Source organism: Amphiprion ocellaris, chromosome 2, assembly GCF_022539595.1.
Source record: "Amphiprion ocellaris isolate individual 3 ecotype Okinawa chromosome 2, ASM2253959v1, whole genome shotgun sequence".
Classification (NCBI taxonomy): Eukaryota; Metazoa; Chordata; class Actinopteri; family Pomacentridae; genus Amphiprion; species Amphiprion ocellaris.
In genome coordinates this window covers 37,375,253-37,400,484 of record NC_072767.1, presented here as the reverse complement: position 1 = coordinate 37,400,484, position 25,232 = coordinate 37,375,253, and the positions used below count along the sequence as shown (strand labels likewise).

Here is a 25,232-nt window from a genome sequence, read left to right as displayed (position 1 = left end):
TGGCCATTAATTCAGTGGAGGCTTCTGTCTGAACCAGATTTAAAGTTGAAAGTTCACTGAATGCAAGTTGATTTTTGTGAGGTCAAAACCCAAAACCATTACATTTATCTGTTAATCTGGGTAATGTGGAAAAATATATAACTATTAATACATCTTCCTAAACGTCTGTCTATGTACAAAACTATATTTGATGATTGATACGTCTCTGCAGATTCTCACTCCTTCAGGCCATGGTAATCCTAGAAGCTTAAATTAAAAGGAGCTACACTTTTATTTTGGTTGCTGAAGACCACCTAAGAGGCTTCTGCAGTTACTGACTGAAGACCCAGATGTGTGTTTTCACATTGTCACATGACTAATGACCCGTTAATGACCCCAAACTCGCATGCCTCATAGCTGTAAAACTGCCAGGTCGGAGGTGAGTCCAGGCATAGGTGATGGTGGAACATTCTAGGGAGGGATCTCAACACTTCATTGTTTATTCACTGAAAAGTTGTTTGTCAAATAGCATTTCATGATTGAAATATTTATCTTAAAGACCTCAGTGTGTCCTGTTCATGTGTTTACACTGAGCAGCAGGAAGAGTTCATTTTTTCAGTGTTGTTTTTCCACTTCAGGGGCCCCAAGAGGCCTCCAGCGTTGCATAACATTGTTGGGGTCTCATTACCTCATCCCCTGAACTGCTCAACCAGTTGCTATGGGACACACCACCTGCATGTAGGATTGAACTGTGGCTCCTCAGGGGGGTATCTGAAATATTTTAATCATGATCTTTCAGGCTATTTTTGATTCAATGAACTTCACTAGTCGGCTGCTTTTTGGTTTTGCATTGCTGCTTTTGACTGATGTGATGAAAAACTGGAAGCCTCACAACTTTCCTCCTGGACCCTGGGCTGTGCCTTTTCTGGGAAATATCTTCACTGGACTTGACTTTAAAACAGCAGAGAAGGTGAAGTGAACAGTTACAGCTTTACAGTATGTGCATGTATGTGTTCTTCAAAGAGAATGTGAAGGTATATTTAATGTTTACAACACAGTGGACAGGAGATAGCAGGAAATGCACAATACAGGAAGACTGCAATTCAAAGTTAAACATACAAATGACAAGACGAAACAAACTGCATTATCTGTAAAAACAGCCAAGACTGACTGTCTGTAGGAGCAGCTTCAATGGGGATTTAACTACTTCAGAAATACTTCTATTTAACAACACGTTTATGTCTTACTCTTCAAAGCACTTGAGACAAAAAAAAATGTATTTATCATAAGACTTTGCAAAATATTTCCTCTTTTGAAAGGTATTTGCTTTTACATGCAGCTGGCTCAAGAGTACGGCCCTGTGTTCAGCTTGAGGAAAGGCAGTGAGAGGATGGTGTTTATTTCAGGATACAAAATGGTCAAAGAGGCTCTTGTCAACCAACTCGACAGTTTTGCTGGACAGTTGAACGAGAGGGACCCAAGTGGAAGGGCGAGGTTACAGGGAGTAGAGATAAAGAAGGTGGAGGGTGTCCCTCTCTTCCACGTTATCTTCAAAGGCATTGGTGAGCAGTTAAATGAGTGCAGGAGAGCATGATTGCAAGCTGTAATTGATATTTAAGACGATGTCCAGCTCCTTCTTCTTACTACATTTATTTAATACGTGCTGAAGGGTTTATCTTAATAGTGCAATACTTTGGCAGCTACACTCACACTTACTCCACCCTCACAATAAAACTCCAAACTCAGCACGGCAGCGATAAGGGAGTGACGATCATTGTTTCTTTATGAAGGAGTCGGTCATGGGTGAGAGTTCTAAAATGAGGCAGGCTGTTGCATAACCACATTCATATTTTGAAATTTCTCTCCTTTAATGAGGGCACCATTCAGATATAAGATAGCTCACCTTAAAAAAGTTCCATCAGTCTGGGTACATTTGTATATTTGACAACAACAGACCTCATTTGCAACAAAAACATGCCTATCTGCACAAATGCACAATCTTGGCACCAGAACACCAACAACTGGACAAAGCCCAGTGCCAATGAAATACATATGAGAAGATATAAAAAATAGATAAAAGTACAAAAGATAAAAGATTCGCAAAGTCACCATAAAAATACACCACAAGTTATCAGTACTTGTGGTTTCGAAGAGCCATGTTGCAACAATGCTTTTGTAATATTTTACAAGGAAAGCATGCAGTTAAATGTATCTGAAAGCATGTACACTATACAGTAAATGATTAAAGTAAACTTACATTTTCCGGCTTTGTTTAATAATATAAATTAGCACAGACGAAAAATGTCATGAAGTATTTTTTGTTGACACATTAGAATAAACAGGATCCCCAGGCTGGCTTCAACTTGGAAACGCTGGCAGTTTGCACCCTCGACCTGATCGAGGCTGGAACAGAAACGGCTGCCACAACTTTACGTTGGGCCCTCGTACACATGATGAACTACCCAGAGATACAGGGTAAGTATTTGATCAATCGCATTAAGCACTGGAGCATTTCAATTAAGATTACTGATTTTTTTTGGTGAGTTCAACGTTGATGTCCACTGAGCTGCCAGTTATGGTTGTTATTCTGGTTCCCCTCTCAGAGAAAGTCCAGGCGGAGATGGACAGAGTGATTGGACAGTCTCGTCAACCCACACTGGCCGACAGACACAACCTGCCCTACACTGATGCTGTCATCCATGAGAGCCAGCGGTTGGGAAACGTAGTTCCCATGGGATTCCCAAAAATGGCCAGTAAAGACAGTACGCTGGGAGGATACTTCATTCCCAAGGTAAAGGACTATTAACCAGACTCACTCAGGGACAAATGTCAAGCTGTAAATTCTGTAAAATAATCACACACAGCTATAATCAAAAACATCTGATCAGTCCTTTTCCAGGTCACGGCTATTAGTACGAGCCTTGCATCTGTGCTGTTTGATAAGAATGAGTGGGCAATTCCAGATGTATTCAATCCCGAGCATTTCTTGGATTCAAAGGGCCAGTTCCTTAGAAGGGATGCCTTCCTACCATTTTCAGCAGGTCTGTTTTACAGTGATCGGGGTTCACATGCAGAGAGAAACATTTACAGTTTTTCTCAGTTGCTTTGGTACATTTCTCAGATCAGAATTGAAATTCTCACAACTACTCTCAAAACTTCTTCACATCATTGTGTCACTTGTGCACATCAAAAAAGCAGTTTCTCATTTCTTTGAGCAAGCTGCAAATGCTTTGATTCATCCATGCAAATGATTCTGTACAATTCTCTGCTGTTTCCTACATTATTAACTGCTTCTGTCCTGTTGATCTAAATGTATTATAATGGGGCTCTGTTGAATAGTCTCAACCTCCACAACATTTAGGCATTAGTTCATTGCATCAGTCTTTACATGCAAAATGGTTGAACAAGTTGTCATAATATGTCAAGGATATTTCTATACATTTCCATTAGACTTTTTTTCTAAATCCGTCCTGAATTGGTAAATTGCTCCCAGGTGAATCTTGACTTTCTGTTATGATCCTGCTCTAACTCCTGCCCTTCTTTCTCTTTCTTCCTCTTTTCTTTCTTCTCCCTTCTTCCTCCTGTCCTTGTCATCTGTCTCCTTTGTATTTCTCTCTGTTTGTCATCTCTCTCCCTGTTGTCTCTCTGTCCTTGTCTTGTCCCTCTGGCTCCCTCTGTTTGCATCTGTTGGTCTGTGCGTCTGTCTGTCTCCCTTGTTTCACTCACCTGCCTGCATCTTGCTGATTGCTGTAATGCACATCAGCTGCAGTAATTAGTTCACTCTTTTCACCTGTTCTCTACTTCACCTCCTGCTATTTAAGCCCTGTGCTTTCATTCACTCCCTGCCAGTTTCTGTGTGCTTGCGCTTGGGTTCTCTGACCCCTTCCTGTAACACTTTCTCTACGAAGAGAAATGTGTGAAGGGTTAGAGTTTTCTGAAATCGCTCAAAGACGCAAGAGAAGATATTTCATGCTGGGGATGAGAATTAGTGGCCCAACAGACAGGAACATCAGGAGGTGTAGGAAGACTGTAATGTAATTCCTACAGCACTGCACGTATAGTTTTCCCTAAGGAGACTGTCCTATGTTCACATTTCTGCTTTAGTTTTTTTTGCTTTTTCTTTGTGCTATGCATCGCTGTTTTCCTTTCTGTATCACAATAACGTGGTCTGTCAACAAATTACAATACAAACAGTAAAAGCATAAATGTGAATCTTGTCCAGTCTTTTGAAATCAATCTCCCACATAAACTAAGGTGTAACTTACAATTTACAATAACTGTCATCAAAACTTTAGCCATAGTTTACATCAGAACATCCCTCCAGAGAACATTGTTCTAATGACAACATGACTGAGTAATCTGACTGTCTGATCCACACAATGACACCATGACTGGTCATTCTGATGCCACTGACATGTTCATTGACACAGATATTTACTTCTGAGAGATGAACTAAGGATTCTGAGCAAGAGACTGGCTTTTGCAGGTAATCCATGGTGTTTTGCTATTTGTACAAGTTGTTCTGACAAAAGCACTTCCTGTTTTGCAAGTGTCGAGGATGACTCAAGAAATGTACCAAAGCGACTGAGAAAAACTGTAAAACAGGTTGTTCTGTCAGCTACAATAACAGCAAGAAAAATCTTTGTGATGTTTCCCTTCAGGTAAACGTGTGTGTGTCAGGGAACATCTGGCCAGAATGGAGTTATTCCTTTTCTTTACGTCTCTCCTCCAACACTTCACCTTCTCTGCTGTTCCCGGAGAAATGCCCAGTCTGGAGGGTGTGATGGGCTTCACTCATGAAGTAAGTCTGAGTAACAATTATTTTTGATATTTGATATTTTATGTTTATATTCAAATGAAATTTTATCTGAATAAATATGGTCTAAATTGATTAAAGTGCAGTAAGATGAACACCTAAGTGTATTTAGAGAGTTTCTTTCCACTAGGCTGAAAAAAGGTTTTGGAGGCAAAATATCTGAAAGTCTCAAAATCAGCAGTGCCTGAAAAATAAATGTTTTCCTGTTTAATGCCAGTTTTGAGCCACAAGAACTCAAGATGTATTCACCATTTAGTTGTTGATAAGCTTGTGATATCTCATACATGAGCTTCACATTTATTCACCAAAGAGTTTCGGGCTTATGTGGCTAAAACCGTGTTTACGACACTATAGCACTCTGACACACAAACAGTTCTGTGGACTTTGCATCTTTTAATAGTCAGTGGTGCATTTCTCTTCCATGACAAGACAAATAAATTGTTTGTAAAGTAATTAATTCATATCCTGTATTCTATGTGATATAAGGTCACGGGGTTTAAGATAGACATACAGATGGACGGACGGACGGACAGACAGACATGGTTTAACATTCACCTCTACTATCTACCATTACTCAACTGTGAGAAAGGCCATTTTCCATGAATCAATAACAGGATGATCCAACCTGCACCCAAGAAGTGATTTGTATAATACAAGATATGAGCATTTCAACATGTTAACATATAATAACATGATGTCAACAGCTAATAGTAACTTCATTCTTTGTCAGAACTGAGATACAAGACTTCAAGATATGTTATCCATTCAATTTTCAATTAGTTCCTGATATCTCACACATGAGCTTCACATTAGTTCAAGAAAAGTTTTGTCCCATGTGGATAAAATTTGATTTTCTTATGTGAATGACACTATAGTACTCTGACACACAAACAGTTCTGTGGACTTTGGATCTGTTAATTAATCTAGTTGCTTTTGCACTTTGCTTCCACGATAATAAAGTACACTTCTGAGCGAGGCAATTGAACATAAATAATTATTTATTGTATTCTCTGTCATCAAAAGTTTGTCATGCGGTTCAGGAGATCCACACAGGGTTTTGTATCTGCATGGGGAGATCCTGTGTATTCTCACTGGAGTAAAGAGTAAATAAATAAAATTTAAAATTAGTCTCTTTTAATTTGTCAAATGAAAAATGAATTCTTTGGCACATACTTCACCATTTATTTGTCATGCTGATGTCAGTTCAACAGATTATACATTTAAAATCGGAATAAGACCCTACGATATCATATAAAATACAAAGTGACACAACCAATTTCATTTCTAATATGAATTTACCTGTCTAAATTAAATGTTAAGATTAAAATATTATGGATATTACAAAGTAACTTTACTAATTTAAATACTAAGATTAAGTCCCTATATTGTTATGTATAATGCAAGTATGAGTCGGTTGAATGTTAACATTTAGACATCAGTTGAGGCGTCAAAATGTCACACAGAGATCCAAACAAACGAAAATGTCTGCATCATAGCCGATGTTGTATATTAACAAGTTCTACTTTCAATGACATATTTTTAAACCAACATCAGTCCAGATCAGAACTATGAAAGAACTATTTATTTTCGAGATTTTAACCCTTTCAGTGTACATGTGTACATTTGTGTACATGATAAAACTGTTGTTTTTAATGAAAACATAAAACATTTTTTAAAATTAGCAATATCTGTGAAATAAGTGCAAAGTCAAATTTATTTTTTCACTATTACAGTTGAACAGGGACATAACAATGTTTAGCACCAACAGTGATTGCGATGCATTACTATTATTATTATATATTTATTAAAAACGTCCTTGTCAAAGAAAAAAATACTGTAAAAAATGTCATACATGTTTGTTTTCCATTTTAAATGACAAATGTTTTAGCACAACATCAGCCCTTATAATTACCAAATATACATTCATTTTCAGGATTTTAACCTTATAATTTACAGCTAGCTAGCTTGAAATTGGGAAAACAATTCATGCTGATATATTATTATGAGATTAAGAATTGTCCTGTCATAAGTTATAGTCCATGTACAGTATTTGCTATTGTTTATGATCCCATCAAAGTTTTACATTCTGATTGCCCTATTACTTTATATTACTACAGAAAAAACTAAAATATGAGATCACTTTGAACAAGACAAACATTTATTTTTCACACTTGAAGAACTTTTATCCTCACTTTCAGAGTTCATGCTGCTTATTGTCAGCAGGTCACATGACTAGCTCCAGTGCTAGGTATTGATATTGCTAGGTTACATAATATGTGCCAACGGGGAATACCATGTGGGTAAATAAGTCACCTGACAGAGGCACCTTCATGTACACTCTAAAGCTTCTTGTCCACTGTCTGTCCTTTACAGAGTAGCTTAAATCAGGTGTGGACAGGCTTTTTAAACGACCTGCAACACCAGTTTTTCAAGCAACGACAGAAAATCTCAAAGGCACAGACGATCCTCCTGGCTGCTGCTGTTGTCTATCTAACCATGTGGCCTTTTAATTTTTTTCTGAGTTTTGACCTGAAGGGACTATTCCTGTTTATTCTTCTGTTTATTCTAATAGCAGACTACCTTAAACACAGGAATCCACCAAATTATCCTCCAGGACCACGGGGTCTACCCATCGTGGGGAATTTCTTGAGTGTGGATGGAAAACACCTCCACAATTATTTTACCAAGGTAATGATTCATATACAGATTTCATTGTAAAGGGTTTCTCAACATTACAGATCAAAAATGTCAAGTCATATTATTTGTCAATGAATCTATCATTCAGTTTTATTTTATTTTAAATTTTACGTCATTTTGTCATGTTGTGTTTTTAACACTGATTGTTGCTGTGCATGTTTTCATCAAGTGTGAATTCTCCTGAGATATTCTAATAAATCTAGGCAACTGATTAGATCAATTGAACAGAAGAAAGTTAAAGACTTCAGGATGTTTCTCAAAAGAATTTAGCACAATTTTTCAAGATTATGTAAAATAACAACAGTCCTTTAAAAAATCAAGCCAAAGCAGTTATTTTAATCAGTTCACCAAAAAAAGAACAACCTTGTATCATTCACTTTGAGAAGTGTGCATTCAGATTCTAGATAGCAGCTTTAATGCACACACCGATACACATCTGGTTTTCCCATTTTAAAGTTACAGTTGTGAATGAAACCTTACATACACTTGTAAAAATCGTGCATATCAAGGCATTACTCTTGATTTTCTATGATGGAATCATTGAAATTTATAGATCTTTGTCACAAAAAAAACATCATACATTTGGGTTCTCTCATAGATTTACTATAGGTCTTCTGGAAATATGACAAAATCTGCTGGTCAAAAATAAACATACAGCAACTTGCATTATCAGTTTGGGTGACATAGAAAATTATTTTAATCAAATTTTCTTCGTCTTATGGCCTCTTAACTCCATGTGCGTGAATATGATTGACTGCAGCTGCTGACTGCTCTGAACCAGGTTGAATAGTGCCCTTCTGAGACCCTCATTAGGTTCAACCACAGATGCTATGAAGGGAAAGTCTGAGGAACTCAGGATAGATCTGAGAAAACAAATCATTTACTTGAACAGAAAAATCACTTGGAGCCACTTCAATATGTTTGGAGGCAAGAAGGTGAGGCATTTAAACCCAAGAACACCAAACCTACTGTTAAGCATGGAGGTGGTAGTATTCTGCTCTGGGGCTGCTTTACACAAAGTAAATGGAATAAAGAAGAAAGAGAATTATCTCCACACTTTTAAGGTGTCGTAGTTTCTCTTAGCCATCAAGGATGTGCAAATGTTGAAGAAAACGTCCGTTGACACTGTTGCTTAACATAATATGATTTATTATATAAAAAGACAGCATCTGAACAGGCTCCATGGTTTGCCTGTGGAGAGTTCCCCAGCCAATATGAATCTCCCCTCGAACAAAGGGCTGGTGGTCATTTTATATGCTTTGGACAAGAAGGTCAAGTATGAGGTCACAACAAATGGTTTCAGCTAAAAGACCAAAATAGCAAACAGAGGGCCCCGTCACTCTTTCTCCTAGATCCAAGAGTCCCTAAGGAGAACTCATTCCAGATTCCATATGATAAGTAACACATCAGACACTACAAAAGGAAACCTAAAATCATCAGTCAGAAGGTTGGATCTTCAACACAGTTCGGTTCCAATAAGACAGTGACCCCAAACACACATCAAAAATATTGAAGAAAAAAAAGGGAAAAAAGAGGCTGCAATTACGCTTTTAGGCCTCAAAGTCCTGACTTAAACCCCATCAGAAACCTGTGGACTGTGCTGAAGAAACAAATCTGTGTCAGAAAGCCAATGAATTTAATTGAACTGAGACAATTCTGTCAAGAGGAATGTACAAAGATACAACCAGAAACTTGTGAATGGCTACCAAAAGTGCCTAGATCATGTGAAAATGGCCAAAGAACAAATAACCAGATATTTGTCATTATTGTCCCTATATTTTTCACTCAGCAGATTTTGTCATATTTCTAGAAGATTGATAATGAAACCATGAAAGAACCAAAATGCATGATTGGTTGTTGTGACAAAGATGTGGGGTTTTCAATGATTTTATCACAGGAAATTAATAATTAAAGGAGTGATTGGAAAGTCAAGACTACCTTGAAAGACATGGTCTTTACAAATGCAAGTCCACTTTTGTTCAAGTCTGTCAGTGTAAATCCTGACAACTGAACACACCTGGCAACCCATTTGAAATGGTAACCTATTCCTTTCTCTTCGGGCTTTGGTAGCTTTTTTTTGTATGACTAATGTAGTCATGGGTTGTGATTCATTGGTACTTGTTTCTTGTCCACAGCTGGCGAAGACCTATGGGAATGTAGTCAGTGTCCGCCTTGGTGGTGATAAGATAGTGTTTGTGTCTGGATACAAGATGGTGAAGGAAGCCGTAGTGACACAGGCTGAGAACTTTGTGGATCGACCATACAGTGCAATGGCTGATAGGATATACTCAGGAACCTCAGGTGAAAAAAATCTCTCTGTTCCTTGTCACATTCTCGACAGAAATCAGCTACCTTGAGTTCTTCCTCACCTCTGCATGCTTGTACCTTTAGGTGGTCTATTCCAGAGCAATGGCGAAATATGGAAGAAACAGCGACGCTTTGCTTTGTCAACCCTACGTACCTTTGGAATGGGCAAAAACATCGCAGAACAGAGTATCTGTGAGGAGCTCCGACACCTGCAGGAGGAGATGGAGAAAGAAAAAGGTGATTTACAATAAGCACAACACAGGATCATCATGCTATTCTCAGTAAAAGTCACTACATATTTTTTTAGTTATACAACTAGCTTAACAAATGCTCCAAGGAACAGATGGTTTGTTGTGTTGGACAGGATTTAATCAGGAAAACATTGCTTTTTTTCTTGTAAAACTGCCAATAAGCACAAAATACAAAACAAGTAATCTTTGAGAATATCATACAATATATCTAGTACATCAGTAGAGAAAAGATTAATGACATACACTCGTGTGAGCAGATGCTTAAAGCTATGTCAAGGAACATAAAATATAAAAAAAAACAACAGTTAATACCATTTACATATGCACCTGTGTTGTAACTACCAAACACTAATGCATCCATTTATAAAAACTAAACATCATCAAACATAATTTCCTCAACCCATGAAATACTCACAGAAACACATTACTAGAACTGTAAACAGCTGATGACTTACAATTGAAGTCGTTTTCTGGACTTTAAGGCACAGGATGAAGAAAATTGATGCTCTGTGATTCTGACTGTGATCACATCATATGGAAAAGAACTTCCTGAACAGTACTTCTTGTTCCTATTAGCTCACTTCATTTCTGGTGCTGCTAAACTGCTACTACCACCAAGTGGCACTAAAAAAAGTGATTGAACTGATTCCAGTACAATTATATTCCTGCACAAGTGACAGAAACAGCCAGCAGACAAAATTTAAAATGTATTTTAATACTTCAAGCAGCGGTCTCTTCTTCTTAAGGTGGACCTTTCAACCCAGGAACCCTTTTCAACAACGCTGTATCCAACATTATTTGCCAGCTGGTGATGGGGAAAAGGTTTGACTACAGCAACCACAACTTCCAGATCATGCTTCAGTATATCTCTGAGACCCTTCGCCTGCAGGGAAGCATATGGGGTCTGGTAAGTCAATAACAATAACTCTGGTATTACTGTGGGAGTCAGTTCTCTGTAAGTAACTGAGAGATGTTGTGGTTTACAAAAGATGGAAAATTATAATTATTAATTAAAATTTCTCTCATCTGTTTTATCCTGAGTAGCTCTATGACTCCTTCCCTGGAGTGATGAAGTACCTGCCAGGTCCTCACAATAAAGTCTTCCCCAGTGCAAAACTCATTGAAAACTTCATTGGTCAGGAAGTAAACAGGCACAAGAAGAACCTGGACTGCAACAATCCTCGAGACTACATTGACACTTTCCTGATTGAGATGAAGAAGGTAAGTGGACAACTGCTTCACACATTTTGCACCGTATGACATGTCCATTTCTGTCAAGCTACCACTCACAAACCAATTATCCTTTCCTGTATTTCTAAACAGTACAAGGAGGGTGAGCTGGGCTTCACTGAGACCAATATGGCTCTGTGCTCTGTGGATCTCTGGCTGGCTGGAACAGAAACAACCTCCACTACTATGCTGTGGGCTTTGGTTTACCTCATGAAATATCCTGAGATCCAGGGTAGGTGATGTCTCTGTTTTTGAGAATTCCAAATAGGAATATAGCGACTGCAGCTGACAGAAGGTTATACAATATTCTTACTTTTGCTGCATGAAAGGCATGCTACTATAAAGGACTAGTGACAAGGCCCCTGGTCTTAAGAGCTGGCTTAATGTTATTTATGAGTTGCTTCCTTTGGAATATCTTACAAATACTGTACACAGCAAAACGGATCAATTCTATAAAATTTGGCAGTCTTACCTAGACTGTCTTGGACCAGAACTTTCATCTATTGCCATACAAGGAATTGTCTGACCCGTAACACTTTATTAATAGTAATAACAATTTGTACGTGGGTGTGGTCTTTTTCCTTTGGCCTCTTATTTATGCATCTGCGTGTATGGGTATGTGTGTATATGTATGTATGTGGAAGTATATATTGTACATATTGGTAAGCTGAGCTGTTTTTGTTTTCATTAATGATGTTTGTGTTTTCATTGATGTAATTGTGTTAAAATCTGAAAACCCAATAAATATATTGTAGGAAAAAAAAACATTCTGGCTTAAAATGATGGAGACTGTTTGCACAGATTGCAAAAATTGTTTAATTTACTTCTACAGAGAAAGTCCAGGTTGAGATAGACAGAGTGATCGGACAGAACCGCCAGCCCTCCATGGCTGACAGACCAAACATGCCCTACACTGATGCCGTCATCCATGAGATCCAGAGGATGGGAAATATTGTTCCACTCAATGGACCCAGGATCGCTGCCAAGGATACAACACTGGGTGGTTACTTCATACCAAAGGTTCATTTACTTTACAGTCATTTAAAGTGTTTGTAATTATCCAAGTGTTGCAGCGTACCTCAGTGTTGTCCTGTGTGGATTTTGGTTACTTTTTCAGGGTACATTCTTGTTGCCCTTCCTGACCTCTGTGCTGTTTGACAAGAACGAATGGAAGACTCCAGACACCTTCAATCCAGGACACTTCCTAGATGCTGAAGGGAAGTTTGTGAAGAGAGAAGCATTCCTGCCTTTTTCTGCAGGTACAGACCACCACATTCACCTCTTACAACTTAACAGATAATATAAACTCTCATCCAAAGATTTTAAACCTGCATATCTTTGTGGACTCTTCAGGGAAACGTGTGTGTCTTGGAGAAGGCCTCGCCAAGATGGAGCTGTTCCTGTTTTTGGTCGGTTTACTGCAGAAGTTCTCTTTTTCTGTTCCTGATGGAGATGAGCTGACAACTGAAGGCATTACTGGAGTTACTCGTGCACCTGTTCCCTTCAAACTTCATGCCAAAGTCCGCTGAATTATGCAGCATCTCATGATGCATGAATCCCGTCTAGCAGGGAAGACTGAGCAAAATGCTTTAGGAGATAAAGTTGTAATCTGAACTTTTCATTCTCATGTGATTGATGTCTGTGAGGAGGACCTGTTCAATTTTTTTGTGAATGACACACTCATCTTTACATAATATTTTTGTTTTATTAGCACTATTGACAACAAAACATTTCCAATGATATTGCAAATATGTCTTTTGTAAAATAACAGTGAAGCTGTACTATTTTTGTAACAATCAGCTCTATAAATTGAAGCGATGTTGTGTTTTATTTTAGTTGTCTGTTTATATTATTTACACAAAAATGATGCACCACAATTTCTTCCATGCCTATTTAAAAAAACGTCTTCAGCACTGAATCTAAACAGCCTCACATTTATTCAGTGAAGCTGACAGCATCGAGGCATTTCCATGTTGTGTTTTAACTGATTCTAGAGCATCCTGTTGAACAACCTCAGCATGTTTGACTGGAAAATAAATAGATGTTTTGTTCATAGACAAAAATGAAGTTATCACAATGTCATCGTTTATCTGAGACTGAAAACAGAACGGCTCATAACAGAATATTTTTGATTTATAGTTAAAAAAAATGCCGATAAAAGTGGTTACTAAGTACATTTAGTCGAGTACTGTGCTGAAATTCCATTTTGAGTTATTTGTACTTTACTTGAGTATTTCCATTTTCTGCTCATTTATACTTCTGCTCTACTACAATTCAGATGCGCATATTGTCCCATTTATTCTACCATGTTTATTCAATAACATGAGTTACTAGTTCATTTACAGATTTACATTCATGATAGAAAATATAATCAACAAATAAATTATGGTGTAATATTATAGATTAAAATATAAATTTATTGGCTCCACAGTGGGAGATTCACAAAGACCACAGCAGAAACATTTTATCATGTAACTAAATCCCCTTTATCTGCTGCAACATTAAAATGATAAACATATTGTGCTGAATTATGCCTCTTATCACAGTCACATGCTTGACAACAAGCCAATTCTCTGAGTCCACAGCTTGCTGATGTTTATGGGAACGTGTTGTGTTCGTCTGGGAAACACAAAACAGTTTTTTGTCTGGGTAGTAAGCTGTGGTGATACAGATTTCTACTTTTAGTCAGAATTTTACTTAAAAAATTATTCTTGTAAAATTCAGAAAGCCATTTACAATATAATTTTGAATTAAGGAAAGGCAATGGAAAAGGTAAAAAACAAAATTCATCAGATGATGCGGTAATGATGAGGTTTATTAGGCCTCAGACATTTTATTCACTATTATATCATAACAATATTATTTGTTATTCTATATGGACTCCCACCTCTGTGAACTGAAGGTGAAGTATTGCAGGTTGGACGATCCCACGGTCAGAGAGGCAAGCCAATCACAAACCAGACAGTCTTGGGTGAGACTAAGAACAGGACGCCGTAAATGTGTAAAACACAGACCAATCAGTACAGTCCAGGCATCCCTGCAAGCACTGGACAGCACCTGGAGACCACACCTTAACAAACTTAAATTTGGCAGCCTCCCTCTTTAACACAGTCTTATAGGCAGGCTCCAGCAGAATGGTGTTGTGGTCTGAGGATCCTAAGGGAGGCAGTGTGGACGATCTAAAAGCATCTTTGATGGACCCATAGCAGAGATCAAGAGTCTTATTAAAACGGGTTGGACAGGTGATATACTGATAAAAGTGAGTCAGAGTTGATCTCAGTTTGCACTGATTAAAATCCCCAAGAATAAAAACAGGAGCATCTGGACACAGTGATTGTAGTCCCTATGTGGCTTGTCTGATCACTTGTGCTGCATTTTTGGTGTTGGCTTTAGGGTGAATATAGACCACAGTGATAAAGATTTGGGGGAATTCTCTTGGGAGATAAAACGGGCGGACTGACACAGACAGCAGTTCAATGTCAGGGGTGCATATTCTTTCCCTAAAAGTGATATTGTTGCACCACCTTTGATTGACATAGCGGCAGACCCCGCCTCCATGGGATTTCCCGGTGACGTCACTGTCTCTATCCGTGCGGAAGGGAGTCCCGAAGCCATCAAGGAGTAGGTCCGAGTCAGGATCGCTGTTAGAGAGCCAGGTTTCAGTAAGGGCCAGCACACACGCGTTCCTGTACTGGTGGAGATGGTGCACGTTGGCCTGGAGCTCGTCCGTTGTGTTACGGAGGGACTGCACATTAGCCAGGATCATTGTTGGAAGCAGGATGCGGTTCAGTTTTTGACGCCTCAGCCTCAGGCGGACACCGCCCCTCTTACCCCTCTTCCGTGTTTTAGCGTGCTTAAAACTTTCATTGAGTCTATAAATGGAGTTATTTTTCAGGTGCAGAACAAGCGAATCTGATAGAGGTTGAAGTTTGTTCAAATGCAGCAACATGCTCTTGGTGTATAGTAGTTTGGAGGAGACATCAGGGTGCAGGTGGTGACAGAAGTCATTGACAGCCAGGGAAATGGCGATTGTAGTCCACCAAATGAATGCGAATAACAGCTCCATTTCCAGTTATCCTTCAGTGTGTATGTCCAGAGATTGTCCAAGACAGGTGACAAACTAGTGGCGCAACCAAGATCAGGACGATTACCTGATCAAACAGACTCACACAGCAAGCACACAGACGTTCACCCTCCTGCTGGTCGCTACACGAGCAGCGCCCTCACTCTCCAAGCGCATTATCCCCATCAAAGTTTTTACATTCTGATTGCCCTATTACTTTATATTACTGCAGTAAAAAAGAAAAATATGAGATCACTTTGAACAACAAAGACATTTTTTTTCAGACTTGAAGAAATTTCATCCTCAGTTTCAGAGTTCATGCTGCTTATTGTCAGCAGGTCACATGACTAGCTCCAGTGCTAGGTATTGATATTGCTAGGTTACATAATATGTGCACAACAGAGATCTTGGTTGTCAAAGGGGAGTAGGGTGTGGTTACATAAGTCACCTATCACAGTTGTCTTCGTGTACTCTGTGGCTTTTTTTCCACTGTCCTGAGTGGATGAGCTTAAATCAGGTGTGGACAGGCTTTATAAATCTCCGCAACACCAGTTTTTCAAGCAACGACAGAAAATCTCAAAGGCACAGACGATCCTCCTGGCTGCTGCTGTTGTCTATCTAACCATGTGGCCTTTTAATTTTTTGCTGAGTTTTGACCTGAAGGGACTATTCCTGTTTATTCTTCTGTTTATTCTAATAGCAGACTACCTTAAACACAGGAATCCACCAAATTATCCTCCAGGACCACGGGGTCTACCCATCGTGGGGAATTTCTTGAGTGTGGATGGAAAACACCTCCACAATTATTTTACCAAGGTAATGATTGATATATGTATTTCCTCGTAAGGGGTTTGTAAGCATTGCAGACAAAAAATATAAAGTCATTATTTGTTAATGCATCCATTATTCATTCTTACTTTAAATTTAAATGTTACATCATTTTGTCATGTTGTGTTTTTAACACTGATTGTCACTGTGCATGTTTTCATCAGGTGTGAATTCTCCTGAGATATTCTGATAAATCTAGGTGACTGATTAGATCAATTGAATAGAATTAAGTTAAAGACTTCATGATGTTTCTCAAAAGAATTTAGCACAATTGTTTAAGATGAAAGCATGTGTGAAAAATAACAGCAATCCTTTAAAAATTAAAGGCTATCATGTGTATCATGGCAGTCTTGAGTTTCCAATGACTGCTATAATTCCTCATTTTCTATGATGGGATCATTAAAACTTATGCATCTTTGTCACAAAACCCCCCTCAAAAACAAACAATCATACATTTTGTTTCTTTCATGGATTTGTTATAGGTCTTCTGGAAAAGCAACCAAATCTGCTGGTCAAAAATATACAAACAGCAACATGCATATTCAGTTTTGGTGATGTAGAAAGTTGTTTTAATCAAATTTCCTTCGTGTAATGGCCTCTAAACTCCATGTGAGTGATTACAGTTGACTACAGCTGCTGACTGCTCTGAGCCAGTTTAAATAGGGCCCATTTGATACACTATATTGCCAAAAGTATTCGCTCACCTGCCTTGACTCGCATATGAACGTAAGTGACATCCCATTCCTAATCCATAGGGTTCAATATGACGTTGGTCCACCCTTTGCAGCTAGAACAGCTTCAACTCTTCTGGGAAGGCTGTCCACAAGGTTTAGGAGTGTGTTTATGGGAATTTTTGACCATTCTTCCAGAAGCGCATTTGTGAGGTCACACATTGATGTTGGATGAGAAAGTCTGGCTCTCAGTCTCCGCTCTAATTCATCCCAAAGGTGTTCTGTCGGGTTGAGGTCAGGACTCTGTGCAGGCCAGTCAAGTTCATCCACACCAGACTCTGTCATCCATGTCTTTATGGACCTTGCTTTGTGCACTGGTGCACAGTCATGTTGGAAGAGGAAGGGGCCAGCTCCAAACTGTTCCCACAAAGTTGGGAGCATGGAATTGTCCAAAATGTCTTGGTATGCTGAAACATTCAGAGTTCCTTTCACTGGAACTAAGGGGCCAAGCCCAGCTCCTGAAAAACAAGCCCACACCATAATCCCCTCCTCCACCAAACTTTACACTTGGCACAATGCAGTTCCACAAGTATGGTTCTCCTGGCAACCACCAAAACCAGACTGGTCCATCAGATTGCTAGATGGAGAAGCGTGATTCATCACTCCAGAGAAGGCATCTCCACTGCTCTAGAGTCCAGTGGTGGCTGCTTTACACCACTGCATCCCACGCTTTGCATTGCACTTGGTGATGTATGGCTTGGATGCAGCTGCTCGGCCATGGAAACCCATTCCATGAAGCTCTCTGCTGAAGCACTGTTCTGGAGCTAATCTGAAGGCCACATGAAGTTTGAAGGTCTGTAGTGATTGACTGTGCAGAAAGTTGGCCACATCTTGGCACTATGCTCCTCAGCATCTGCTGACCCCACTCCGTCAGTTTACATGTCCTACCACTTGGTGGCAGAGTTGCTGTCGTTCCTACACAATTCCACTTTCTTATAATACAGCTGACAGTTGACTGTGGAATATTTAGGAGTGAGGAAATGTCACGACTGGATTTGTTGCACAGGTGGCATCCTATCACAGTTCCACGCTGGAATTCACTGAGCTCCTGAGAGCGAGCCATTCTTTCACAAATGTTTGTACGAGCAGTCTGCAGCCTAGGTGCTTGATTTTATACACCTGTGGCCATGGAAGTGATTGGAACACCTGATTCTGATTATTTAGATGGATGAGCGAATACTTTTGGCAATATAGTGTACATTCAATAGACTCAACCACAGACATTACAATGGGAAAGTTTGAGGAGCTCCATATAGATCTGAAAAAAAAACAAATCATTTACTTAAACAGGAAGGTCACGGACTCATTTCAATATGTTTGCAGGAAAGACAGTGACGACTTTAACCCCAAGAACACCAAACCTACTGTCAAGCATGGTGGTGGCAGTATTATGCTCTGGGGCTGCTTTGCTGCCAGTGGACCTGGTGCTTTACACAAAGTAAATTGAATAATGAAGAAACAGAATTATCTCCTCATTTTTTAGGAAAACTTAAAATCATCAGTCAGAAGGTTGGATCTTCAACACAGTTGGGTTCCAATAAGATAGCGACCCCAAACACACATCAAACATATAGAAAGAACTGGCTAAGTAAGACTACAGTTCAGCTTTTAGACTGTTCTCCCCAAAGTCCTGACTGAAACACCGTCATGAACTTGTAGACTGTGTTAAAGAAACAAATCTGTCAGAAAGCTAATAAATTTACTATAACTGAACCAATTCTGTCAAAAGGAGTGGTCAAAGATACAACCAGAAACTTGTGAATTGCTACTAAAAGTGCCTAGATGATGTGAAAATGGCCAAAGGACAATTAACCAGATATTTGCATTTCTGCATGTATATTTTTGATTCAGCAGATTTTGTCTTTTTTTCCAGAAGACCTGTAAAAAAAATATGAAATAACCAAAATGTATGATTGGTTGTTGTGACAAAGATGTGGGGTTTTCAATGATTTTATCACAGAAAATTAATAATTAAAGGAGTGACTGGAAAGTCAAGACTACCTTGAAAGACATGGTCTTTACAAGTGCAAGTCCACTTTTGTTCAAGTCTGTCAATGTAAATCCTGACAACTGAACACACCTGGCAACCCATTTGAAATGGTAGCTTATTCCTTTTTCTTTGGGCGTTGATAGTTTGTTGGGTTTTTTTGTATGACTAATGTAGTCGTGTGTTGTGATTCATTGGTACTTGTTTCTTGTCCACAGCTGGCGAAGACCTATGGGAATGTATTCAGCGTCCGCCTTGGTGGTGATAATTGGGTGTTTGTGTCTGGATACAAGATGGTGAAGGAAGCCATAGTGACACAGGCTGAGAACTTTGTGGATCGACCATACAGTGCAATGGCTGATAGGATATACTCAGGAACCTCAAGTGAAAAAAATCTCTCTGTTCCTTGTCACATTCTCGACAGAAATTAACTGCCACAAGTTCTTCCTCACCTCTGCATGCTTGTACCTTTAGGTGGTCTATTCCAGAGCAATGGTGAAATATGGAAGAAACAGCGACGCTTTGCTTTGTCAACCCTACGTACCTTTGGAATGGGCAAAAACATCGCAGAACAGAGTATCTGTGAGGAGCTCCGACACCTGCAGGAGGAGATGGAGAAAGAAAAAGGTGATTTACACTAAACACAACACAGGATCATCATGCTGTTCTCAGTAAAAGTCACTACATATATTTTTAGTTATACAACTAGCTTAACAAATGCTCCAAGGAACAGATCGTTTGCTGTGTTGGACAGGATTTAATCAGGAAAACATTGCTTTTTTTCTTATAAAACTGCCAACAAGCGCCTTGCGTGGCAGCTTCCGCCATCAGTGTGCGAATGTGTGTGTGTGAATGGGTGAATATGATGTTTAATGTAAAGCACTTTGGGTATCATCTCAGGTATAGTAAAGCCCTATATAAATACAGACTATTTACAATTTACCAAAATACAAAACAAATTATCTTTGAAAATATCACACAATATCTCTAATACATCAGTACAGAAAAGATTACTGACATACACTCATGAACAGATGCTTACAACTATGTCAAGGAACATAAAATATGCCACCAGGTGGCATTAAAACAGTGATTGAACTGATTTCAATACATTTATAATCCTGCACAAGTGGCAGCAACAGTAAGCAGGCAAAATTGCCTTTTACTTAGTTAATACTTTAAGCAGCGGTCTCTTCTTCTTAAGGTGGACCTTTCAACCCAGGAACCCTTTTCAACAACGCTGTATCCAACATTATTTGCCAGCTGGTGATGGGGAAAAGGTTTGACTACAGCGACCACAACTTCCACATCATGCTTCAGTATCTCTCTGAGAACATTCGTCTGGAGGGGACCATATGGGGTCTGGTAAGTCACAAACATTCAATACTCTGGTATTACTGTGGGAGTCACTTCTCTGTAAGTAACTGAGAGATGTTGTGGTTTACGAAAAATGTAAAATTTGTATTTTAACAAAACTTTCTCTCATCTGTTTTATCTTGAGTAGCTCTATGACTCCTTCCCTGGAGTGATGAAGTACCTGCCCGGTCCTCACAATAAAATCTTCTCCAATTACAACGTCATCCAAGATTTCATCGGTCAGGAAGTAAACAGGCACAAGAAGGACCTGGACTGCAACAATCCTCGAGACTACATTGACACTTTCCTGATTGAGATGAAGAAGGTAAGTGGACAACTGCTTCACACATTTTGCACCGTACGACATGTCCATTTCTGTCAAGCTACCACTGACTTACCAAGTGTCTTTTTCTGCATTTCTGAACAGTACAAGGAGGGTGATCTGGGCTTCACTGAGACCAATATAGCTCTGTGCTCTCTGGATCTGTTCCTGGCTGGAACAGAAACAACCTCCACTACTATGCTGTGGGCTTTGGTTTACCTCATGAAATACCCTGAGATGCAGGGTAGGTGATGTGTTAGGTTGTACAAGAACGTATATAGTAGCAAGAAAACTATGCTAGTAGCTCTGTGAGGCTACACTAAAGGCTAACATGCTGATGCTTATCAGAAATTTTGTTTCCTATGTTCACCATCTTAGAGTAGCATTTTAGTTTTTGCGCATTAGCACCAAATGCAAAGTGCATCATGTTGATGAGACCACTGTTGGGTTAAGTTTAGTGTTGGACTGCTGAAATTTGTACCTTATGATGACGAAACATTTCCAAAGATAACACAGTTCATATAATCCTCGCCTACGTGTTTTGTGGTGGTGCCAGAAAAAAACTCTGAAGGTTAGTTCAACCAGTACAAAGTTTTATGGCAATTTATGTAATTGTTAAGTCTGGATCAAAGAGCTGGACTGATTAACAGACCAACATTAAGACTTAAAATGATAGTGTTTGTTTTCTTGTCTAATTATTCACTTACTTAAAGACATGAATGAGACTTTAAAGCTCGGGGGGGGGCTGAGTCGTTTCATTACTTATTAACACAGGAACGGGCATTTAAACAAATTCAAAGTCAAATTAAGTACTAATTTAGAAAATGACACATTTACCTAATGAATTATATTACAATAACCACACACACACACACACACACACACACACACACACACACACACACACACACACACACACACATATGTGTGTATATAAAAGACAAGTAGTGCAAAACAGTGGCATATATTTTAAAGAACAGACATTTCAGTAGCCTACCTACACCCTCTTCATGTTACGTGCCAGAAAATGAGCAGATCTACATTTTCAGGCATGAGTGAAATCCTGCTTTTGTTCACAGTGGAGCCAGCCTTCGAGAAAATGGGGTGGAAGTGGAATGAATGCACAGGCAGTATTTGGTTGCTAATGCCAGTTTACGATAGCGGTCACAGTTTTGTTTCCACCATCCAAGTGTGCTAAACTGGACTCTGCTAGAGTCCGCCAAGTATTTGGGTATTTCGAGTATTCTGATCTACCCGCACATCAAGGCTTGAAACCTGGTAAACAAATTATACTGGTTTGGTTTGTCAATTTACTTCTACAGAGAAAGTCCAGGCTGAGATAGACAGAGTGATCGGACAGAACCGCCAGCCCTCCATGGCTGACAGACCAAACATGCCCTACACCGATGCTGTCATCCACGAAGTTCAGAGGATGGGAAATATTGTTCCACTCAATGGATTCAGGACAGCTGCCAAGGATACAACACTGGGTGGTTACTTCATACCAAAGGTTCATTTACTTTACAGTCATTTAAAGTGTTTGTAATTATCCAAGTGTTGCAGCGTACCTCAGTGTTGTCCTGTGTGGATTTTGGTTACTTTTTCAGGGTACAATCTTGTTGCCCTTCCTGACCTCTGTGCTGTTTGACAAGAACGAATGGAAGACTCCAGACACCTTCAATCCAGGACACTTCCTAGATGCTGAAGGGAAATTTGTGAAGAGAGAAGCATTCCTGCCTTTTTCTGCAGGTACAGACCACCACATTCACCTTTTACAACTTAACAGGTAGAATAGAAGTTTTTATTGTCAATTTTTCTATACATCCAATACATACAGAGGAACTGAAAAGACGTTTGTCTCACGCCTTTGTATTAGCACCATACATTTCTAAAAAAGGACCAAATATAAATAGAATAAATAAAATACACAAAAATCAGCCTCTGAACTGGCAGTAGTGCAACATAGGACAGCTTACTGAGGTGATAGTCGTGCAGATATTGTAACAGCTTGTTGAGATGTACAGTAGTGCAAATAGTGATATGAGGCTCTCCTTGTGTAAATGGGTGTGTTACAAGCCAGGGATTGGGGGCAGAAGGGGGAGGTAGGGGCAGAGTTCAGCATCCTGACAGCCTGGTGGATGAAGCTGTTCACCAGTCTGGTGGAGCGGAGGGGGAGGCTCCAGGTAGAAAATATAAACTCTCATCCAAAGATTTTAAACCTGCGTATCTTTGTGGACTCTTCAGGGAAACGTGTGTGTCTTGGAGAAGGCCTCGCCAAGATGGAGCTGTTCCTGTTTTTGGTCGGTTTACTGCAGAAGTTCTCTTTTTCTGTTCCTGATGGAGATGAGCTGTCAACTGAAGGCATTACTGGAGTTACTCGTGCACCTGTTCCCTTCAAACTTCATGCCAAAGTCCGCTGAATTATGCAGCATCTCATGATGCATGAATCCCGTCTAGCAGGGAAGACTGAGCAAAATGCTTTAGGAGATAAAGTTGTAATCTGAACTTTTCATTCTCATGTGACTGATGTCTGTGAGGAGGACCTGTTCAATTTTTTTTTAATTCTCCACAGAATTTTGAGTGACAGTCATTTTTACATAATATTCTTTTATTTTTAGCACTATTGTCAACAAAACATTTCTGATGATATTGCAAACCTGCCTTTTGTGAAATAACAATGAAGCTGTACTGTTTTTGTGACAATCAGTTATATAAATTGAAGAGATGTTGCATTTTATTTTAGTTGTCTCTGTTTATATTATTTATGCAAACATGATCCACCACATTTTACTTTATGTATGACCCCCATTTCTGCATATTTAAGAAAACATCTTCAGCACTGAATCTAAACAGCCTGACATTTATTCAGTGAAGCTGACAGCATCGAGGCATTTCCATGTTGTGTTTTAACTGATTCTAGAACGTCCTGTTGAACAACCTCAGCATGTTTGACTGGAAAATAAATAGATGTTCTGTTCATAGACAAGAATGAAGTTATCACAATATCATTGTTTATCTGAGACTTCAAACAGAACGGCTCAAAACTGAATATTTTATATTAATATTTAAAAAAAGCTTAGAAAAGTGGTTTAAAATCAACTAAGTACATTTACTCAAGTACTGTTCTGAAATTCCATTTTGAGTTACTTGTACTTTACTTGAGTATTTCCATTTTCTGCTCATTTATACTTCTGCTCTACTACAATTCAGATGCAACTATTGTCCCATTTATTCTACCATGTTTATTCAATAACATGATTTACTAGTTCATTTACAGATTTACATTCATAATGATTAAAATAAAACTTTATTGGCCCCACAATGGGAGATTCACAAACTGCACAGCAGAAAAACTTGATAATGCTGCTCCAACGTTATTGCGATAAACACATAATGCTGAATTATGCCTCTTATCACAGTCACATACTCAACAACAAGCCAATTCTCTGAGTCCACAGCTTGCTGATGTTTATGGGAACGTGTTCTGCGTTTGTCTGGGAAGACACAAAACTATGTTTTGTCTGGGTAGTAAGCTGATCTGCCTGCACCTTACTACCATTCTGCTAAAGGGTAAGCAAACAGCTCTGGCTTGTTTGTATTTCTTTAAGCCGATTCCAAACCAGACAGTCTTGGGTGAGGCTAAGAACAGGATGCTGTAACTGTGTCTCTGCAAAATAGTGATCGAGGGGAACAGTTTCATTGGCAATGAGGAAAACTTCAACATTATAATGGCTAATTCACCACAAAAGAAAAAACAACATCTGTCAACATTGTGATATGATTTTTACTAATAAAAGAGACAAATATAATTTGATAATTGGTGCCTAACAGGTCAAGCCTGCCTGTATTTTGTAAATCCAGATTATTCACTAGCAGTATGTGGCTCTTGCCCAACTTTATCACACCAGTATTGTTGATTGTAGTTCATCCACACCAATCTGTCTCAGACATGAACACATCTCCATCTATCTTTGCAAACTGATACTTCAGAAGATGTGCATACAGTAGAATACAGGCCAGACGCTATTTTCTTGTCTGGATCTGCAGCTACCCCCCTTGACTGTTATCATTTGGCCTATCATTACTACTACCAATAAGGACACAACCAAATCTGTGACTGTTTACACCATCTGTCTTTGTCTAACTTCGCTAGCTCACTGCAGAGAATTGGCCATGCTTGGAAAATCAAACTTTTTTCATAATGAGAAGGCAAGCACATTCAAAAAACCCTTGTTGACAGGCAATGTTGTAAACATGTTGTTTGTAGATCTTTACAGTTATTTACCAAATTAATCAAGCAGTCCTGTCTTAGTGCACAACCCAGATCCTTATCAGAACTTGTTGTTTCAGTGTGCAGGATGCCACTTGGGGCTGCACAGTGGCTAGGTGGTTAGCACTTTCACTAGAAGATCGCTAGTTTGTGTCCCGGTCTTCCCGAGACCTTTCTACATGGAGTTTGCATGTTCTCCCTGTGCATGTGTGGGTTTTCTCTGGGTGCTCCAGCTTCCTCCCACAGTCCAAAAACATGCTGAGGCTAATTGGTAATTCTAAATTGTCCATCAGTGTGAATGTGAGTGTGCTTGTTTGTCTCTATGTGTAGCCCTGCGAGAGACTGGCGACTTGTCCACGGTGTCCCCTGCCTTCGTCTTAAGTCAGCTAGGATAG

General features: G+C 39.2%; 3 protein-coding genes across 3 annotated transcripts; all 3 read left to right on the top strand.

Annotated features, from left to right (window-relative positions):
• Positions 1-709: 709 nt before the first annotated feature.
• On the top strand, positions 710-5,018 carry LOC111564983 (cytochrome P450 2J2-like). The gene is made up of 6 exons (XM_055005772.1): positions 710-949; positions 2,313-2,454; positions 2,583-2,770; positions 2,879-3,020; positions 4,641-4,780; positions 5,013-5,018. The coding sequence occupies exons 1-6, from the start codon at positions 767-769 to the stop codon at positions 5,016-5,018; spliced, it is 801 nt and encodes a 266-aa protein (XP_054861747.1). The 5' UTR covers positions 710-766.
• Positions 5,019-7,147: 2,129 nt separating this feature from the next.
• Positions 7,148-13,110, top strand: LOC111564990 (cytochrome P450 2J6-like). The gene is made up of 9 exons (XM_023264907.3): positions 7,148-7,483; positions 9,628-9,793; positions 9,884-10,036; positions 10,797-10,957; positions 11,095-11,271; positions 11,374-11,512; positions 12,113-12,300; positions 12,398-12,539; positions 12,634-13,110. Exons 1-9 carry the CDS (start codon positions 7,292-7,294, stop codon positions 12,807-12,809), a joined length of 1,494 nt encoding a protein of 497 aa, XP_023120675.2. The 5' UTR covers positions 7,148-7,291; the 3' UTR covers positions 12,810-13,110.
• A 2,736-nt stretch (positions 13,111-15,846) lies between these two features.
• On the top strand, positions 15,847-23,304 carry LOC111564988 (cytochrome P450 2J6-like). The gene is made up of 9 exons (XM_023264905.3): positions 15,847-16,159; positions 19,108-19,273; positions 19,364-19,516; positions 20,094-20,254; positions 20,394-20,570; positions 20,673-20,811; positions 21,890-22,077; positions 22,175-22,316; positions 22,812-23,304. Exons 1-9 carry the CDS (start codon positions 15,968-15,970, stop codon positions 22,985-22,987), a joined length of 1,494 nt encoding a protein of 497 aa, XP_023120673.1. The 5' UTR covers positions 15,847-15,967; the 3' UTR covers positions 22,988-23,304.
• Positions 23,305-25,232: the final 1,928 nt, after the last annotated feature.

Bases quoted from the DNA above. Each gene is read 5' to 3' on its own strand.
- LOC111564988 (XM_023264905.3), top strand. From the start codon at position 15,968: ATGTGGCCTTTTAATTTTTTGCTGAGTTTTGACCTGAAGGGACTATTC. The intron at 19,274-19,363 runs GTGAAAAAAATC...TTGTACCTTTAG, and splicing joins GATATACTCAGGAACCTCAA to GTGGTCTATTCCAGAGCAAT. The intron at 22,078-22,174 runs GTTCATTTACTT...TTACTTTTTCAG, and splicing joins GTGGTTACTTCATACCAAAG to GGTACAATCTTGTTGCCCTT.
- LOC111564990 (XM_023264907.3), top strand. From the start codon at position 7,292: ATGTGGCCTTTTAATTTTTTTCTGAGTTTTGACCTGAAGGGACTATTC. The intron at 10,037-10,796 runs GTGATTTACAAT...CTTCTTCTTAAG, and splicing joins GGAGATGGAGAAAGAAAAAG to GTGGACCTTTCAACCCAGGA. The intron at 11,513-12,112 runs GTAGGTGATGTC...TTACTTCTACAG, and splicing joins GAAATATCCTGAGATCCAGG to AGAAAGTCCAGGTTGAGATA.
- LOC111564983 (XM_055005772.1), top strand. From the start codon at position 767: ATGATCTTTCAGGCTATTTTTGATTCAATGAACTTCACTAGTCGGCTG. The intron at 2,455-2,582 runs GTAAGTATTTGA...TTCCCCTCTCAG, and splicing joins GAACTACCCAGAGATACAGG to AGAAAGTCCAGGCGGAGATG. The intron at 2,771-2,878 runs GTAAAGGACTAT...GTCCTTTTCCAG, and splicing joins GAGGATACTTCATTCCCAAG to GTCACGGCTATTAGTACGAG.